General features: G+C 36.9%; 3 protein-coding genes across 5 annotated transcripts; 2 read left to right on the top strand and 1 right to left on the bottom strand.

The window, feature by feature from the left end:
• Nucleotides 1-13: 13 nt before the first annotated feature.
• Nucleotides 14-9,689, bottom strand: LOC124183053 (unconventional myosin ID). Of its 2 annotated transcripts, XM_046571044.1 has the most exons (15): nt 9,489-9,689; nt 7,520-7,626; nt 6,096-6,291; nt 5,619-5,838; nt 5,188-5,400; nt 4,773-4,973; nt 4,489-4,690; nt 4,226-4,395; nt 3,871-4,131; nt 3,498-3,742; nt 3,232-3,394; nt 2,805-3,137; nt 2,532-2,722; nt 2,143-2,391; nt 14-2,065 (listed from the first exon to the last, which is right to left on the bottom strand). In XM_046571044.1, exons 1-15 carry the CDS (start codon nt 9,575-9,577, stop codon nt 1,855-1,857), a joined length of 3,051 nt encoding a protein of 1,016 aa, XP_046427000.1. In that variant the 5' UTR covers nt 9,578-9,689; the 3' UTR covers nt 14-1,854. The 2 variants fall into 2 exon arrangements, with proteins under 2 accessions (XP_046427000.1, XP_046427001.1); XM_046571045.1 differs by lacking the exons at nt 5,619-5,838; nt 6,096-6,291 and having other exon boundaries at nt 9,489-9,627.
• A 983-nt stretch (nt 9,690-10,672) lies between these two features.
• Nucleotides 10,673-13,781, top strand: LOC124183063. Its single transcript, XM_046571061.1, has 3 exons — nt 10,673-11,049; nt 11,775-12,120; nt 12,207-13,781. Exons 1-3 carry the CDS (start codon nt 10,866-10,868, stop codon nt 12,292-12,294), a joined length of 618 nt encoding a protein of 205 aa, XP_046427017.1. The 5' UTR covers nt 10,673-10,865; the 3' UTR covers nt 12,295-13,781.
• Nucleotides 13,782-14,111: 330 nt separating this feature from the next.
• Nucleotides 14,112-18,404, top strand: LOC124183055 (ankyrin repeat and zinc finger domain-containing protein 1-like). Of its 2 annotated transcripts, none has more exons than XR_006870919.1 (13): nt 14,112-14,220; nt 14,294-14,371; nt 14,501-14,684; nt 14,807-15,013; nt 15,085-15,431; nt 15,621-15,735; nt 15,895-16,049; nt 16,166-16,391; nt 16,468-16,728; nt 16,810-17,016; nt 17,091-17,373; nt 17,566-17,642; nt 17,727-17,787. XR_006870919.1 is itself a non-coding variant. In XM_046571049.1 (13 exons), exons 2-13 carry the CDS (start codon nt 14,585-14,587, stop codon nt 18,138-18,140), a joined length of 2,385 nt encoding a protein of 794 aa, XP_046427005.1. In that variant the 5' UTR covers nt 14,288-14,371; nt 14,501-14,584; the 3' UTR covers nt 18,141-18,404. The 2 variants fall into 2 exon arrangements, 1 of the variants encoding a protein (XP_046427005.1); XM_046571049.1 differs by lacking the exon at nt 14,112-14,220 and adding an exon at nt 17,973-18,404 and having other exon boundaries at nt 14,288-14,371; nt 17,501-17,642; nt 17,727-17,900.
• The last annotated feature ends 256 nt before the right edge of the window (nt 18,405-18,660 follow it).

Below are 18,660 nucleotides of genomic sequence, written 5' to 3'. Positions count from 1 at the left end.
TGTCAACGCATTCTTTCATTATTCATTATCTAATTCGTTTAATTTGTACGTTTTATTGAACTTGATGATCTATCCTGCACAGAAATTATATGCGAATCATCGTTTATACACTTACTAACAATTTTTCGTCCTCTTAATTTAAAGACTAAAGTATAGCAGAAAACTTTTTTACTTAATTATTTATTAAGGCACGTATAACAGTACATAGAAATCTGTATTAGAAAAAAATATCTTCAAATATTGACATCAGTTGTATTATCGATACTCGTGGTTGAAACTTCACATAAAATCGAGCGAATAAAATTCATGATTGTGTAATAGTAATTGGGGAAAACGTTTCGAAAATTGTAAATGCTTAAAATTTCAAATCTGAAGTTAGGTATATCCTTTCGTCAGATTGGCCGTAGTAAAAACAGTTTTAAGTTTCAACATCACTGACAGTGCATGTATAGTGGTGCAGTTTCTGTTAAAAAGTAGGAATTGAATTACTGCGTCTTCGTGGTAAGTCAGAATTTCTTTTCCCCACTTTGGAACACGTTAGAAAATATTTAAAGTCTGTATGTATCATGTCAATTCAACGATAAGAGGAAAAGAATTTATATGGCACTTGTGCACGTAATTCACGTGTTTCTCTGATATTGTATCACTTCGCATTATGCTGTTCGCATTTAAACGTTTCTGTTTTGAACATGGTCAAACGCTCGTATTAATTAACAAATCTCTTACATTCTATGTAAATATAATTTAAAATTGATTTATATAGTAATTACAAGCAAGTAAAAACATTCGCCATAAGTAGATGCAATCGACTCATTTTACAGAAACTCTCATCAAATATCAAGCTTATGAATGAGAATAATTTTTTTTTCTTTTTTTTCATGCAATGGCACAATGCTTAATAGTTTTATACCGGTGTACTGACGTTTTACTAAATTGTATATAATCTGTGTATATCTATATAGTTCAATGCTTATACATTCTGTTTCTGTGTCTGATTTTTTTTACATTTCATTAGTTGTGAGGATAAAAACTATGTTAGTAACGATTCTAATAAATAAGCAGTATTACGCTGAAATATAATGAATTGATTGGGAATATTACTTGTCATCAATCACAGTTTTAAGTACGTCGATTTTAAAGCGTCAATAATTTCTTTGGGATATGACGCAAGTTTTCTGCACCCTTTCTTTCAACTTCCTCAAAATATGTAAAACGTAATCATCTATCGAAACAAGCTTTGTTCACAGTTTGTTTCAACACATCAAATAAATGTTTGACAATTATGGAACTAGAAATATACATATTATTTGATTTGTGAACATCGTACTAAAAGAAATCTCTTCATACGAAGCTGTCGTTTTAAATGAACCGTATCATCAAAAATATTATATGTCTTTGCTATTATTCACTAATCAAGAAGTACTACTATTAGGCTAACCAACATTCCTCAAGCACCATTGTTTTCACTCTTATAATGCATATAAATTACAGACAAATGTCAAAAGTAATTTGTTTTCCTTTGGTACTTATAGTATCATACTTTATACATATGTAATTAACAACATCATTTCAAATCAATAAAAGTTAAAGGCACGTACTTCCGTTGGGGGGTAAAAGAGAATTAAAAAACAAAAAGTTTTTCTCAGATGTTAGGTAATGCTTGAAAAATGGAAACTTATAATTGTATTAAGTACAGCCAACTATCGCTGCATTAAATACTTATTAATATATACAAGAAAATATACTGGAAGTTATGAAATATTGATGTATATTTCGCGTTTTTTGTTTTTCTCACCTAACTTGGAATATTTTACGCAAGGATCTTGATTGTAAGTATAAATGTCCAGTTAGAAATTAGCTAGCATGCTTGATGTCTAATCTGGTATCATTTCCATTATTGATAGCGGGTGACGGAGGTATACCATAAATAATATTACTCCCATCTTTTTTAAATGTCGGTTCTAACAACTCGGGCTGTACATTAACTTTCACTACTTTACTCTTATTGCCAAGCTTGCAATTGAATGACGATGCAACTGTCACCGGGAGATCAGCTCGTTGTAGCCTGTAAGGAGAATTCAAATTGATTAATGTTGACAATTTTACATAGAAAATATGAATGCGATAGTAGATTCGACTTACTGATAAAATCTGTTGCAAAGAATGCCAACAAGTTCACCAACTCTGTCTTCTTTGCTCAGAATTGAAAATATGAAATCGTTTCCCAGGTTGGTATGGATTCCTATGAGCTGGTCTTTACCTGGAGAAACACTCAAGCCAGTGATATTGGCGAAGGGGGTTCCCTTTTTCATGGACTTAAACTTGGAATTATCAAGTTTATACACAGCATGATCGGTTACGACAAAAACTCGCTCAGCAACCTTTTGAAATCTGTAGACAAGTTAAAGAAAAGCATTAAATATGATCTCTAAGAATGACAGAAGTAAAAAAAAAGCGGAAAGCTTATTAGACAGTGAAGTCAGAAATTTGATGGTGCTATAAAAGTGTCTAAGCGAAAAAAATTGCATTACTTATTTGTTTTTAAGATGAATCCACTGAAGAGTATTGACGTAAAGTGATCTGTATTTTTAAGATTATTTATCGAAGTATTGAAAGTACTGCTGTGGGGATTTTCGTCCTGTTTTGACAAGTAATTACCCTCCCAGCGGCGTTCTTGACCCCAATTATGTCGTTTAGAACGCAACGCGGACGCAGCTGCCATCTAAAAAAATAAGAATTCTTATAAATAAGAAAATCTGGTCGCTCGAGTTTGAATCAATGAGAAAGTGCACAATTAAAAGAACCTTGATTCGCAATTGTGGCCAATCTTCTCTGGGAATAACTTTGAGTACCATCCAAGCCCGCCATCTGGCATACATTTTTTTCAAGGAAGGTATAACAGGTCTGATAGCAAAATTTTCCGCTGGCCATGGCAAGCTCCTGCCGTAATCTCGTAGGGAGCTTGCATTTCTGAAAGTTCGTTCCAGCTGCTGTATATAAGAACGCTGTTTGTACTTGCGGTAATATGCCATTATAACAAGAGCGGCCTTCATCTTCTTGTAACGTTGCCGACACAAATAGCCTCTCCACTGTTTTTGCAATAATATAACAATACCCGGTATCAAGTCGCTTCTTGCCTGAAATGAAATTGTTATATCATATTATGACTCTCTTTGCACTTGGTAGTTAAATCGACTGCTTGCAAAATTTCTCGGGTCAAGAAAAAATTACCTTTTCAAGAGCAAACAACGTACGAGGGGACCGTACAAATATCTTAGTATGACCGTACATCACGTCATCGGCGAAACCTTTTTCTTCCATCAGAGTTCTAACTCCCTCTTTATCGGTACCACCTCTGAAGTTTGGCCAGGTATACTGTGAAATCATTTTGTACCTGCGCAGCGAAGTACGCATTTGTTAATAATAATGGTCGCGTCTAAATATACTTGGTGAGAAGTATGATTCCCCGATTTGAATATTTCGATAAACGTAATTACCTTTTCAAGAATCTATCGTAACGTTGCCTGTATACAAACCCGGCTCTTCTGACAAGTATATTTTCAACTAATCCCAGGTACCTTACTTGATGACTAACTCTTTCATTGTCAAATACAACCGGTGATTTGACTTCGTTGGGTTTGATACAACGGACGTAGAACGGCTCTTTGCTCGTTAGATTTTTGACTAGAGCAACCATTGAGTTGCGGAACAAAGTGCCGGCGGTTAACGGCCGTTTCGTAGTCTATAGAATGCGATGAAATATTGTTAATACAAAAATGCGAAAGTAATGACTATGCTAAGAGGAAACTGAGCTCGTATCGAAATAAAGATAGTTTAACTCTCTCTCGATAACTAATATCTGATACTCACTTTTGTGATGTCTTGAGCACCTTCTGGCCACATGTTACTGATTATAGAATTGCTACTTCCAAATAATAGACGTTTGAAATCTTGGAAAAGAGTGTCTTTATTCTTCTCTATGAACCCATTGATATCGTACACAACGTCACCTGCGTAATGTTTGATTCTGAAATGAGTTTTATGCTCGAGCTCTTTATCCATTGGTCTCAATTGTCTTGAAGTATAGTGTTTGTGATCAGCAAGCTTTTTATCTAGAGCTTCAAGGAGCATCTGTAAGCGGAAGTAATTTAAATTAAATGAAGTCTGTTGATTTTCAATTCACTGGTTTGGTCGGAAGTTTTAAGAAAGTACAAAAATTACGCACCGCATCGTTTACTTTTCCAACGTTAAGACAAGCTTCATCCATAATTGCCAAAATACCCTTGTGCTGTTGTTCCACAAGATCACATATCACTTGATTGTTGAAGTATTCAATATTCTTCCATGCTATGCCTTCTCTGTTGTATTCTTCTTGCTCTTGCTTCAACACCAACTCTAAGAATTGAAATTTACAAGTTAAAATAATGCACCTCGTCGTCGCACCTTGATTTGTAAAAAAAAAAAGGGTAACATTATCTCTTTACTAACCGATAAAAAGCTGCTGCAATTTTTCGTTGCAATAATTTATGCAAAACTGCTCAAAACTGTTGACATCGAAAATTTCAAAACCGTAAATATCAAGCACACCGATCAGTGTACTTTTATAGGTCTTAGTGATGTTGGTTTGGTCGACATTTATAGTATCGTTAATTCGGTTTATAATCCATGTAAATAATCTATCATAGATCGCCTGTAAGGTAATTGTATATAAAATAAATGATAAAAACACGGCCTACACTGTGTTATACAATAAAAATCCGTCATTCGTTCACCTTGGCTAAAGCATCTCTGCCGTATTCAGCTTCTACAAGAGTATGCGTCTTTTGCATAACTTCTCCACCTGCAGCTATAACTCTTTGTGAAAGAGCAATGCTAAGGTCCTGATGACTTAGGGAAAGACGTTCAGCCGCATCATTCAGGGAACTACCATCAATCGATAATTTTTCCTCGATCAATGAAAACTTGATGTTTCCCTGAAGCAATCAACATTATTTAATTCAAAGATCTTTCTCTACTCTAAATTGTGCCACAAGACTTCAGATAGTATTTTGTTGAATAAAAAAAGAAACAAATTGCCATCAAGTGACTTTAATCATGGGTAAAACAACTGATTACTTGTGACGCGATCAATTTTGCGATAATAAAATAATAGAAAATTTATGTTTAGAAAAAACTATTAAAACTAACAATGTGTAAAATGGCTGCAATTATGTTCCAGGTTGTCTGGATTTCGTTTTGTGAAAATCCGAGAGTTGTCAAAGCAGATGAAACAGTTTTGAAGTCAGCTCTGTCTGAATTGCCGGTACGACTGGTGTCCCCCTGCCTAGCGTAATGATATTCGTTAGGATCTCTGAGTAATCCTAATTTGGTTAATTCAACCTCTGGACATCCATTGAGTAGCTGAAAATATTTAATTTCTTTGTAGTATCATTTTTGAGTGCACGTTGATATAAAAGCCAATGTTTAGTCGGCATAAATTAATCATTTCTAAATTCAGCCAGTTTTATCTATTCCGGCAGGTGATTATGTACTGATAACATACTTTCAATGTAATCATAACACAGACGTACTGAATTTTTTCTTTCTTACTTGACGTAATTCAATTCCATCAATCATACCTGATAAAAGCAGTGGAAATTACGTTCTCCCTTTTGCTGGTGTACGACGCGGGATTTTTCAAGCAGATAGTTGCTAATGTGACCTCCGATAGGGTCGCCTTTGAAGTCAAAGTTTATATCCATATATTTTCCAAATCGCGACGAATTGTCGTTACGATTTGTTTTTGCATTACCAAATGCTTCCAAAATCGCGTTTGATTGTATGAGTACATTCTTTACTCTGAAAGTAATTATAATCAGTCGACGTTGAGGAAAAAATGGTATCCGTAAGAAGATCGGGCTACTTGAATACGTACTCATACCTTTCTTTTGAAAAAATATGGAAATAATCAGGTTCTATTTTTCATTATCAAAACCAAGGATGATTTTTATCCGTTGCATATAATTCATGATCAATGGTAGAAAATCAAAGATTTGTCTCATCGCAATAAAACGAGTTTGACATCAACCAAAGTTTACTTCAAGCGAAATTCGTACCTTTCGATCTCTTGCTGGCCTCCCTGATTTGTCACAGCTGCTATATATTTCATAATAATTTTACTAGCTTCTGTTTTTCCTGATCCCGATTCCCCGCTGATAACTATACAGGTATCGCGGCCTTGCTGTTTCATTTCTCTATGCGCCGCATCCGCAATAGCAAAAATGTGCGGCACATTTTCGAACAATTCTCTTCCTGAAAATTTCAAAGCAAATTCCTTTCTTCTCATTGAACAAACAAACGTGCAGCATACGATAAGAGACTATCAACATGGAAGTTGATTGATAGTAAATCGATCAATTGTGTGTGACATTCGACTAAACTGCATATAATGGTAAGACATTCAAGCAGAACCTTTTTTCATCGCGATACAATGGTCACAGTGAATACCGTTGCACGGCTCAACGATTCAATTTACACACCTGTTTTTACCCTGTCATCTGCATTGTTTACAGTTCAATGGCTCGTTGATGCACGATAAACATTTAATAATGTATGACTAATTTAGCTAGAATTATAGGCACGTAAAATTCCATTTATCACGAAAGTTACACATGTATTTTTGCTACCTAATCTGATCCGGTTTATAAAAAAACGATAAAAATTTGAACAGATAAGTAAGTTAGCTCTACACCAATGCTTGGTGCACAAGTTGATTTTTCAGACGATTATTAATAGTTTTCTAATTACAGTCAAATCGTTCCTTTCAAGCAGAGTGACTTTACTTTTTACAGCTGACTTATAATGTGAACCTGGAGTCGACTTTCCCTTGTTGTTACTCATTACTGTAACTAGAACTGGAAAGTCAACATTCATTATCTAACTCGCTCTCTGTTTTCAATGATGTTGCTTAATAGTAACTTCGGAATTCAACCGTTGTTCTAGAATCGAAACGATATTATTAGAAAATGATCAACGTTCAAAATAAAAAACAAGACACATTAACAAAGTTTGAATTCACGGAAATGTTTTCTTATTCATTAACCTTCCAGAGTGTGTCAGTGGACACATGTCAGCGTTACATAAAATCAATTGCACTTTATCAAATTGTTTCCAAATTATATATCCTTATCAAAATTACCGAGTATCTGACTCATAGTTTCTATCTGTGTCATTTTCTGCCGTTGATATTTCATAGATAAGACAAATGTGTCACTGTCACCTTGAGGACATTCATTTTATATTCGGCAGACGTAATCCTCGATTTTGGGAAATATTGATGTTAAATGTTCGACGGACAGCAACGAACGGTAAATGAAGATTGAACTGGTATACGCGACAAGTGCATTTCTAGCTTGTGCGATAACTCGGCTCAGTGTAGACACTCTAGCTAAGCGCAATTTGAAAAAAACGTCTTTCTGATAGCATATTTGCACACAGATAGTGCAAGATAGCCAAAGCTAACATTGGCCGCAGTGGTTACCTTTGTATTTAGTAATCTGGTCGTGACCATAGATATTTGTAGTTCTGTACGGGTTGACGCTGACGCAAACCTCGCCGATGTAGGTGTAGATTTTTCCGCCATTGAATCTAGCGATAAGAACAAAAATAAATAAAAATCATATATCGAACTTGCTTTTCCCAGTGAACACCAGGGAATTTTTTATTTTTTTTTAATTTAAACATATACCCCTGTTCTTAAATAAGGCTGATATTTTCGTCTAAGTTTCCTTTGATTCTACAAGTTCCAGCAATGAATCGACCATCCTTGACCGTATTTAAATCAATAAATTGCAAGCTTCAAGACACTGCAGTTCTTGATCGATTCAGTAATCATTATTAGCCATTAATTGTTTAGAAATATAATTTTGTCCTTGACTAATGGTCGACGAGATTGGCTTTATCAGTGGAAGTTAATGGTTTTTTTTTTTCTCCCCATTTTCCCATTCTTTCACAAGATAACGTAATCTCACTTCAGATAATAACAGTTATGCGTGACTTATATACGGTAACAGTACAGCGAGATGATATAATAAGGAAATAATAATAATAATGGCAACATTGTACGTCTCTATTGTATCGGTACTGTAAAACGCACGCGTAATTGAAAATACAGACAAAAGACAGGAAAGTCTCTGGTAAAGTATATTTTACAGTGATAATTCAGAGCAAAGTTTGTTTAAAGAAATAAAATTGGGAAAGTACAAAAATCTCTTATCAAACTCTGACGCATTTCATTTGTGGAAAATACATGGATTTGTAGGTAAAGTTAGAATGACTCGTTCTGAATGACGGAAGCGATCTGACCCAATTACATTACAACTTGCTTCTGGAACACTCAAAGATTGGAAAACTCTTTTTCTTGAAAGGTTTTACTATTTGCTGGGTAAGTTAATTTTCAACAGTTTACATATTTTTGAATAAATTCAGAATTTTCATTTGGCCAGGTTTGGGTGAGAAGTGATTTGTTGGGTGAAAGTCTATTGAAACTTTAACTCCAGTTCGGAAGTAAAGTGGAAAACCCTTTTCCATCGTCCTCGTATTATACCGATTTACATATGCCGATACGAACAGTATTCGCATACGGATTACAAGGGCGGTTAATTTTCATTGTATACAAGTAAACGTGTAGGATTATGCATAAATTGTTACGTGCAACATTGAGAGAATATATCATCGGCGTAGGTTGAGTAAGGAGCTGGAGAATGACTCATGTTCCAGATGATACATACGTATAGTAGGACATTCATGCGGTGTGTTATGTAGTATACGTTCATTGTACATACATCGTACATAAACGTGTGCTCGTATCGTTAGGAACGAAAACGTCCTTGCAGTTTATTTTTACGTCACCAGACCAAAAACGCTATGAGGTCATAACGCGCGATAGTATCCTTAACACTTACGACAAAGGAATGTTTTCTCTTAGCGTGCCGCCGACAAACCGAGTCGAGTACGCGACGAGGGATTTTATTAAAATAGAGAAGGCTGAAATAGAGAGGGCTGACATAAAGTGACAGTTTTTTCTCCGAGTGTTCGTTCACGGGTGTATTACTAAACTTCTTTTTCTTCTTCCGAATAAAATCTAAAATTTTTATCGAGGCCGCACGTTGCCACATGTGTAAATCGCGTCGAGTAAATATCATTAATATGCGCGCCGTACGACGCGTTCAAGTTCGAAATGTAAGTTGCAACCACCTGCAATTGTTTAGCCACGCCCTCTTTACGGTCGACGTTAAAAATAAGAAGAGCCATATCTTTCGATCGGGGCGCAAGGGGGTTTCTAGTTTCTGCTAACGTTTGCGAGCCGATTTCTCGACACGAGGATATCATTTTCAACCGGTAGCGAACCTCGACGTCTTTTATACCAAATAAAGAAAAAATTGCTGATCGAGAACTACCTTATAGGCCGCTCGTCGTCTGCGCGTATTAATGTGAGATATTATATTTACCTGACACACAGGTTATCCACCACTTTTTCCAACGTGATTTCGTCCAGCAGGACGAAATCACCAATACCGACGTCCTCCTGGTCTGCCATCGATACCTATCGCACTGTTGTAATGTTTAACCAACGCTTCTATCGCACGAGGCGCGCGAACGCAAACTGATGTCAAATCTTTCAAACACCGCAACCTGACAGCGCGTACTGCTCGCCGGCAAACGAATCACGAATGCTAAATGCCAACTTCGCTCCCACCACCGCAGCGCCACCGGCAACCACCAACCGACAGTGCTGTATGATTCTGGAGCCTAATTCTGCCTTATTTTTCGCGATAATTGAATATCCCAATTTTATCTTCCTCTCATTGAAATGGCGGAGAATTTCATTTCCTACGAGTTCGTCCATCTTCGATGATGCGCTAGAGTTAAAAATAAACGAGATAATGCGGTAATTTAATTTCACCCTCTTTTTTCAGGTTTAAGTCAGAAAGTATCAATTGCAGGTAAAAAATTTTCACGGCCAAAGTTGTAGAGAGTTAAGTTTCCTAGAAGTTTGGTTATTACCATTTTTATTGAAAAGACGAAAATTGGCGAGTTATTTAGCAAAAACAAATTTCCTCTAAATTCAATATGTCGGCCAAAGCAACTGTAGAAGTTGGTCAAAATTCTGGATTTAGATTATCAACGATCCTCAGCCCCCCGACAACGATGAGATTGAGAAAATTGTGGTATTCAATTACTGCAATTTCTAATGTCCGTTTCGACTGGACTGTTGTAAAATGTCCTCATGACGTCAGAGCCTGGTTGTCGGCGTCGTTTTATCACCACATAACCTAAGTTTTTGATTTTAATGAAGGCAGATCGTAATTATTGGAGTTTGAAATTACTCAAGTCACGCAAATTAATTAAACATAATCAATAATATACCTGATCTACGCTCCAAACACGAAAAAACACGGTCAGCTGTCAGCCTGGCTGCATTGGTTTGATTTTTTTTCCACCGGATGACACACTGCAAATTGAAATTGATCCCAATATTACGGAAATCAAAATCAGAACAACTCCGGTTGATGTTTGATGGGTCCGTTCTAACTTGATACAGCACTGAAAGTTCAGAGCCCGAGTTCTTTTTTTTTCTCTGACGCATGCGCACTCGACGCGAGCGGGTGTCTGGCCTCGCATTTCGTTCATGATTATTTTTGGCTGTTACTACACTGTTGCGTGAGTAATCGTGAAGTCAGTCGAAACTCGAAGAATCGGGTAGTGGGTCCTAAGCCTCTCGTTGGGTCGGGAGTGTCTCGCCGACAAGGAGAATCCGCGCCAGGTATTACAGTGTGTGAGTCGCAGCCTGCAGGCTCTTTAAATAGCCGAAAAGATATTAAAAGATGAACATGTCGTTCTCCAAAACGAACGGCTGGAAGCCGAGTAACAACGGCCATGCAGAAACCGAGACTAACAAAAATTACCACGGATTTCGGGAAAAGTTACAGATAAACGAATGGACCTTCAGCTTGTTCCTATTCTGCTTCTCGCTGTCGATTGTTATCGGGAAATTACTCCTGAATTACGGTAAGTCACTCACGTAACGAGCGTCGGGTCGTTCTCTACAATAGATTATTTGAGTATGATAAATGTGAAACGCGTAGCGTACAATCAGGTGATTGTTTACTCCTGGACAGGTGTGTCGTATCTACATACGCATATATATGCATTATGTCGTACACCCTTACAGGTATCGCCGTAGGGATAGAATAGTCCGTGTCAAAAGTTTGTTTTATTTTTTTTTATTTTTTAAAGAGGTGTGCCTTTTTACGGTGACGCCACATGAATTCCGAACCGACGGTGAGCGTGCAGGAGACTTGAGATATTTCTCGGATAAATTAAAGTCGATGTCAATGATTCGTTCTCGTACACGATGAGTCGTTAGAAATTATAACGTAAATCGCAATGGAAAAGATGAATCGTCAAAATCTGATAGAAAAATTAAATTATCCGTCATCATTTCCAATGCGAATTCAAAATTCGAACGTAAACCCGAACCGCGAATATGTAATATATCGTAGTTGAACGAATTTCGTGTAATCAGACTTTCTATTTTTATCCGATGACCAGCACCTATCCAGCCCAGGGTCGTGTCCATGGTTAATAAAATATTCGTAACAATAGTGGTGCCGAATCCCTGGAATATGCCCTATGCTATCCAATATACATATACCTCTGTACCGATATGTGCATGCTTGAAGATTTGTTTGCGATGTGTTTTGTCAATTAACAAATGTGCCTCCTCTCCCCAGGCGTCGATTTGCAGTGGCAAATCCAAGGCGATTACAAACTGCCGTCAATGCCCGCTTTTCCTAGCATCTCCAACCTCTCCGTCATGAGCATATCAAGCCTAAAACCGCGATTCGAGTTTAGCAGCGATCGATTGGTGACTGCTGGTGAAAAGTTAGTTAACGTTAGCCAGCGATACGAAGAGGCGGTGTCCAGCGCCGTTATCAGATTTTCAAGAAACAATTGGCTCTGGATACGAGCAACTCTGAGCGGATTGGCAATGATGGGTTTCACTTGGTACATTGTTTACAAGGACAGTAGTGTACCCGGAGTTAATCCGCCATCCCCTTTGAGCCTCTTGAAAAAAAGGTAGGTTACCTAGTAAATGATGGTAGCTTCGTTTTTACCTTCAGCCAAACTTATTCTTAAAGTATATGCTAAAATATTCTTTGCAGTGGCCAGTCGTCAAGGTACAGCATGCAGGTAAACTACTTTGTTGGTGTGCTCAATGGGATTTTGATCTTCATATATTTGACTTTGTGATTTGCGCTATCGCGTTATCTCAGGTAAAGTGGAAGACGAGATGTTGTGTTCGGAGCAGCTAACACTTTAAAAGTGTATTGTTTTGTTTGTAACGCAAATCTTTGATGAAAGTAATTGATCAAATATCTGTGTAGTGCTATATTGTACAGTATAAACACACACAGGTAGACACACATTACACACACACACACATATATATTCAAAATATATAACATAGTTGTTTATTTTATTTATTATGATTTTTTATAACATGTAAATTCATGTCGTTATTTATGGAAAACTTATATAAATATTATGGATATGTCAAGTATTAATCTGATGAATAATTAGAGTAATATTTTAGCTTATTTTTATCTTTTTTCTGGTCTTTTGTCACTATGTACCTAGGAAAAGCTCATGTATTTATGTTGCATGGATTAGCGTGCATTACTATTGCACTTCTAACTTGCAGTTCACAAAATGTTTTTTTTTTTACTTTTCCTTCAATTTACAATTCCTATACTATGCTATGGTTTCCTACAAATACACGGGTATACTTAAGTACAGAGCTCTTTTCGTAAATCAAACTTGCTATACAGCGCAATATTTACACATTTTTTTAAGAACGAAAAAAAGATGAAAGAAGAACAAACTGTTTTGGTACAAAGAGTTTTATATACATATATACAAAATGTGTAATTTAGGATATGAAAAAATACTAACTAACTAATCTAACTAATATTACTGTAAGACTGACTTAATAGCTGTTATATTTAACACTCATTATGATTGTGCTTTAAATTGTGTCAATTGTCACAAGGATGTGGTCAGAGACATACTTGCTTTCTGCGGGGAAAATGTGATTTTGTATTACGTATTATACTGGTTGTATCTATGAATTAATTGTATCACAGAGTTTTTTACACATATACTTAAACATATGTATACACATTGCATCCTTAGTGGCTAATGAGGAGAGTCACGATAATATTTTTTCTTTCTACTTTTTTATTTTGCTTGTAAGCATTATACCAATCCATGTTTTCTTTCGTTGACTGTACAGCTTTATTTCATTTGCTCCTAAATGTTTTTTAGAGAGTCAAATTCTGTAACTTCATTGAATTCGTATGTCTAGCATTGTATTGATGATTATTATTATTACTTCCTTCATGCACAATTGATAAGTACGTTAATTTAATAGCTACACGTATGTACATGAAATAATGTACAGAGTGTGGTCTTGTTCTCGGTGATTGCTACAATAACAGTTCTCAATAAATTTTATACCCATACAAATAGCTTTATTAAAATTAGTAGTATAGGAATAATTGATAAGAACAAACTGGAATTTGTTCAAATCGCTTTGATGCTTAATTGCTTTCATCACTATACAGGCAAAAACTGTATTATATGTACTTCTCAAATTGTTTTTGGCTATTTCTTTAATCATTCTGTGAAACTCCATAAGATTTATGAATTGTAGTAGATTAAAGAACTACTCGTAATCATTATAATTCTCCAGTTTATTTCCCCTGTCACTTCCTTCCTTTCCCATCTTTTAACCAGACACGACGGGCAATCCTTTTTTTTTTTTCTGTTACCCACTAATCCGGTGATTCCGAAATTTTTATATTTTACAAGTTATTCACGGCCTTTGATTAATTGAAAGCAACGCGAGAGAAAAGATATATATAACAGTGACAATTTTATCGTACGAAAAGAAAAAAACCATCTCTGCAAGCTTACGTTTTTTAAATCGCGCGGGAGTCGCAGCTGTAGTGAAAATATGTAGTAAGTTCTGAATTGAAAATATCAGGCACATAGATGGCAGCTGATTGGTTGAAGCTCATCAATCGCGATTGGATGTTGTCGGAAAGGGGCCTAATTAGCACAAATTTTATTTTAAAAAAAATCAAGAAAACGAAAACCGAGAAACGGATGCAGCAGGTGATAAATTTTCTTTGTTTTTTTTTCCTTCACTGAAAGCCTCGCAAGGTGGAATTTTACTTTCTTCACGTAGGGACGGAGGGACGTCATAGCAGTTTCGAGACAGATGTTTTTGACACGGATCGAATATCTTGGCGATGATGTAATCGAGGTATCTTTTCGTACTTTCGCAGTATTGTGCAAATCTTCCGCGTTGCATTGTCCGTGAAATTTTTTCGCGGACGTATTGAATTTGCTTGTAAGCCTCGTATTCTAATCAAGTTAATTATCACTATTTCAGTGTAATTTTATCCCAGGATCCGTGAGAGCCGCTAATAAAAAGTAGTAAAGGTTTAGAGCTTAGAGAAAAAGAAACAAAGGAAAAATGGATCATCAGGTGTTCAGAATACACAATCGCGACGACTTCGTTAATATAACCAAAGGAATAAAGGTTGCGCAATGTATGCAGTTGAAATCAGCCTCTGGTGAGTTTCAAAATTCACGGTGCATAGTTTTGATAATTTTATCATCTAGATCATGTGACAACATCGCGTTATCTACAAACTGACAGGTGTCACATGTTTAAAAAAAAAATATTTACCCCCAGCCTTAGGCGTGGAAAAAGTACTCTGCCAGTTGGAGGAACTTGTTGTTTCGGACTCGCTGAGCTGCTCCTTTTGCAATACAGTTTTTGAGGACAAAGCCCAGCAGAGGCTTCATTACAAGCTAGACTGGCATCGTTACAATCTCAAACAGCGGCTGGGTGGTTTAAAGTCCATCAGTGAAGGAAACTTCAGCTTAATGGCTGACAAGGGTGAATAACGTTTAACATTAGCGGGAAATTCTCCCTTGATCACAATTAATACGAAAATTGAATACTTTCAGACGATGTGTCAAGCATTTCGGGGAGTGAATCTGAGTCTGAAAATGACGACGAGACTGGGACCTCTGAGACTGGAAGTTCACGCACCGACTCCAAAGCGGGAAATAGTAAAACAACAAGTAGCAGCATACTCATACCCGTGGACGACAAGAACCGGAAAGAGGAAGGAAAGAGAAAAATAGCTGAATCCGTTTCCGATAGTTCGGACACTGAGTTGGATGAGGATGCTTTGCAGAAGAAGCGAGCACAGGAGCTTCTCCTCGTCGCGAGTCGTCACTCTAAAGTATTTTTTGAAAATGACGACGGAAATATATTCAGCATATATCGATGCCTGCTTCATAGTAAGAAGGTAAGAAGGAATACAATTGCTCGTTTAATCTGCGAATCACTCTGAACCCAGTTATGAGACAAGAGGTACACACTGGAAGTAGTAAAATGCTTCTGCACTGCTACCTCCGCATGAAAATACACTTAATCCAAATGATTCAGCCTATTTTTTGTTGAAGAGATGGTCAGGCGAGATGGAATTACATTTTAGGAAATTCCGGAGCTAGACATAGAGATGGTTGCACAGGCGCTTGAGAGTGGGAAAAATACTACATGGACTGTCATTATGCTGGGAGGTGGCCACTTTGCGGCTGCAGTATTTCAGAGTAATTTAGCACTTGAATACATTTTATTCACTTATTCCAGGTGAATTTTTTACATATCCATCTGATCTGATCTTAAATACGCTAAGTATTCAATACACTGACCTTACTTCGAGCCAGACATTGTTTTATCCAATTTCAACGCATCAAATTTATGTCCAGATGGCATACCTGTAGTTCACAAAACATATCATTGCTACACCGTGCGTGCCAAGCAAGGCGGCTCTCAAAGCTCAAGAGACAACAGAAGTGCAGGAACGCATCCAAAGAGTGCAGGAGCTAGTTTGCGGCGATATAATGAGGCTGCACTTATTCAAGTACGGTATTCACATTCATTGTCTAAACTATGGTTGCACCGTAGCGTTGTAACTGAAGTTGAAATCATTACTACAATAGCTATCGTATCAATAACATGTCTCATGAATTTTTTTAGCACATTCAAGAGATATTGGAATCGTGGACAACACACCTTGTTAGTTCCTCGTTGATTTTGTACAGAGCAGTCGGACCTCAAAATCGCACCGTTTTATTCGGCGGTAAAAATCCTCCGCTTGATAAAAACGATCCAAGACTAAGGCCGCTGCCTTTTCCTACTAGGCGTGCGACATTCAACGAAGTTAAAAGAGTGTATGATATTCTGAGCAGTCTGGAGGTGTACGGTGGGTAATTTATTGAAAGAAAATGTCCACGTTTTGTGTGAAAAAGTTTTTTTATCTTCGTTTTGTTCTCGTACAGGCTCGGCTACGGAGTTTACAGATTCGTTTCCCATTTCACCAAAACAACCGATTCGGAAAAAGGTATCAAAGGTCGACATTCTTGACGGAATACCGGAAAGTACGCCCACCTCAGAAATCATCCCTCCTTCTACCAATGGTGCTGTCGATAACGAAAAATCGAAGAGAATGTCGCAAACGTCATTGGAACGACAATATCGCAGTCTTAAGTCTCACATAGATAGAGCAAAACCTCGGAAAAGCCCTCGGCGTCCGTTGCCTGGTAATAACTATGCCAAAATTTGAACCGATAGGGAGTTCTTAATTTTCAAATATTCAAAAATGTTTTCATTGTACATTCCAGACATCGTAGCGCGATTAGCTCAGTCCTCTTCCGAGTCAGAATCTGACGATGATAGTGGTCCGGCAAATGAAGTTCCGTTGATTGAACAAAGCCTTGAGATGGATTTCAACGAGCATCTCCAAGCCTTCCAAGACACAGTGCCGCGATACATTAAGGCTAAAAAAGGACGCCGGCAAAAGAGGAAGTCCAAAAAAGAGAAAAATGACGGTGATTTGGCGATTTGATTAGTTAATTATCAAATAACCAACAACGTGTGGTTGCTATTCTTTTTCGTTCTGCAGAACCGTCACCGAATGCAAGCCTGTATAATTTGAAACAGAAATTATGGACCGCTTGTAAATTGGGAGACATAGAGCTGCTCTCGTCTGCTCTGGAATCAGCATTGAGTGAGATTCAAAGGTGTCAGGGTTTAGAAGAACAGTTAGCAAATGGTCAGGAGATAAACGAGGATCCTACTAATTTCATGAAAATGGACAACGTTGTGAAGCTCGTTAACGAATCTAACGAAGAAGGCAATACCCCCTTACATCTCGCAGCTAATGGTGGATATCTTAAAGTCGTATGGTAAGATTTGAGAAATATTAGTCTTGAATTCCGTAAAAATTTGTATGGCAGTCTTTGAAAATGTGGCACAGTTTGAGAATTTTCAAAGCGACAGCTTGTGTCAAGTTTTTTTTCTTCTGCCTTTCAGGAGTTTACTGGAAATTGGTTCAGACCCGTGTAATAAGAATAAAAAGTTTCAAACTCCCTACACAGCAACAGTTGATAAAGAGACAAGAAATACGTTCAGAAGATTTATGGCCGCTAATCCCAATAAATTTGATTATACCAAGGTAATCGAACGCTGATTTTAGTCACTTTTCTGAGCTATCTGATTTAACAAGCGTGTTATTGTGTATACTTATCAATTTCTCAAGTCCCAAATACCTGGCCCGCTGACCGATGAAATGGAACTAGAATTAGCTGAAAAGAAGAAGTTACTGAAGAAAGCTAAACGAGAAAAGGAGAAAATAAAGAAAAAGGAATTGGACAATCAGAGGCAAGAAGAAGCGCTCAAAAAGCGTTTTCTCAATCTCAGTGACAGAGAAAAGGTAAGCTGATTGTTATTCTAAATGGTATTTTTCCACAATACAACATCTCATTGGTACAATTTTATCTTCCAGAGAGCGTTGGCTGCCGAACGTCGTATCATGCAACAGGGAGGGATGATATTTTCTCGATGCTTTGAGTGCGGTACTGACATGACCAATCAAATACCTTTTGAGTATAATGCCAACCGCTTCTGCTCCATGGTTTGCCTGAAAAGTCATCGTGGCGTGAAGCAGAACTAGCAAAATTTTAATGCATAATATCTACAGATTAATTAGTTTCTCAAAAAGGATTTAGGTACGTGTTTTATTTTTACTTACTTTTTATTTGGACTCATTGTTTTAAAACAAGTTCATATCTCGATAATTACGTGAACAGACACAGGTGACAGAACTTGATACATCCTAAATATTAAATGTACCCTAAAAATCTGTCAGGTTTATAATGTGCCTGTGCCTTGTATTCGCATTACGCATACAATTTTATCAAATAAAATTTTAGAAAGCATAGATTGATAGTTACGGCGACCGTGCTACGAGTGTGATATTGAGTACAGTGTTAATGCAAAATGTTCTGTGGCATGATTATATATTGTCATCTATTGAGTGGTAAATATAGTTATTACGGAAAACTTGGTAATTCAGTGTGCTGGGATGATTGCTGATTAAACCGTATGTGAAAACGTGTGTACGTCATTTTCTTAGAAATGATTCTATCAAATTTTACCAAAAAGTCAGTAAAGTCTTCCTTCAAGTTGGTCTT

Source organism: Neodiprion fabricii, chromosome 5 (genome assembly GCF_021155785.1).
Source record: "Neodiprion fabricii isolate iyNeoFabr1 chromosome 5, iyNeoFabr1.1, whole genome shotgun sequence".
Lineage (NCBI taxonomy): Eukaryota > Metazoa > Arthropoda > Insecta > Hymenoptera > Diprionidae > Neodiprion > Neodiprion fabricii.
This window is presented reverse-complemented; position numbering and strand designations above follow the sequence as displayed.

What these genes read in the sequence shown, in the direction of transcription:
- LOC124183053 (XM_046571044.1), bottom strand. Translation starts at nt 9,577, where the DNA reads ATGGCAGACCAGGAGGACGTCGGTATTGGTGATTTCGTCCTGCTGGAC. An exon ending in GTGCTCAAGACATCACAAAA is followed by an intron (nt 3,743 to 3,870) that starts GTGAGTATCAGA and finishes CGCATTCTATAG; the next exon opens with ACTACGAAACGGCCGTTAAC. An exon ending in CGTTGTTTGCTCTTGAAAAG is followed by an intron (nt 3,138 to 3,231) that starts GTAATTTTTTCT and finishes ATTTCATTTCAG; the next exon opens with GCAAGAAGCGACTTGATACC.
- LOC124183063 (XM_046571061.1), top strand. Translation starts at nt 10,866, where the DNA reads ATGAACATGTCGTTCTCCAAAACGAACGGCTGGAAGCCGAGTAACAAC. An exon ending in GAAATTACTCCTGAATTACG is followed by an intron (nt 11,050 to 11,774) that starts GTAAGTCACTCA and finishes TCCTCTCCCCAG; the next exon opens with GCGTCGATTTGCAGTGGCAA. An exon ending in TTGAGCCTCTTGAAAAAAAG is followed by an intron (nt 12,121 to 12,206) that starts GTAGGTTACCTA and finishes TATTCTTTGCAG; the next exon opens with TGGCCAGTCGTCAAGGTACA.
- LOC124183055 (XM_046571049.1), top strand. Translation starts at nt 14,585, where the DNA reads ATGGATCATCAGGTGTTCAGAATACACAATCGCGACGACTTCGTTAAT. An exon ending in GCAGTTGAAATCAGCCTCTG is followed by an intron (nt 14,685 to 14,806) that starts GTGAGTTTCAAA and finishes ATTTACCCCCAG; the next exon opens with CCTTAGGCGTGGAAAAAGTA. An exon ending in CCCTCGGCGTCCGTTGCCTG is followed by an intron (nt 16,729 to 16,809) that starts GTAATAACTATG and finishes TGTACATTCCAG; the next exon opens with ACATCGTAGCGCGATTAGCT.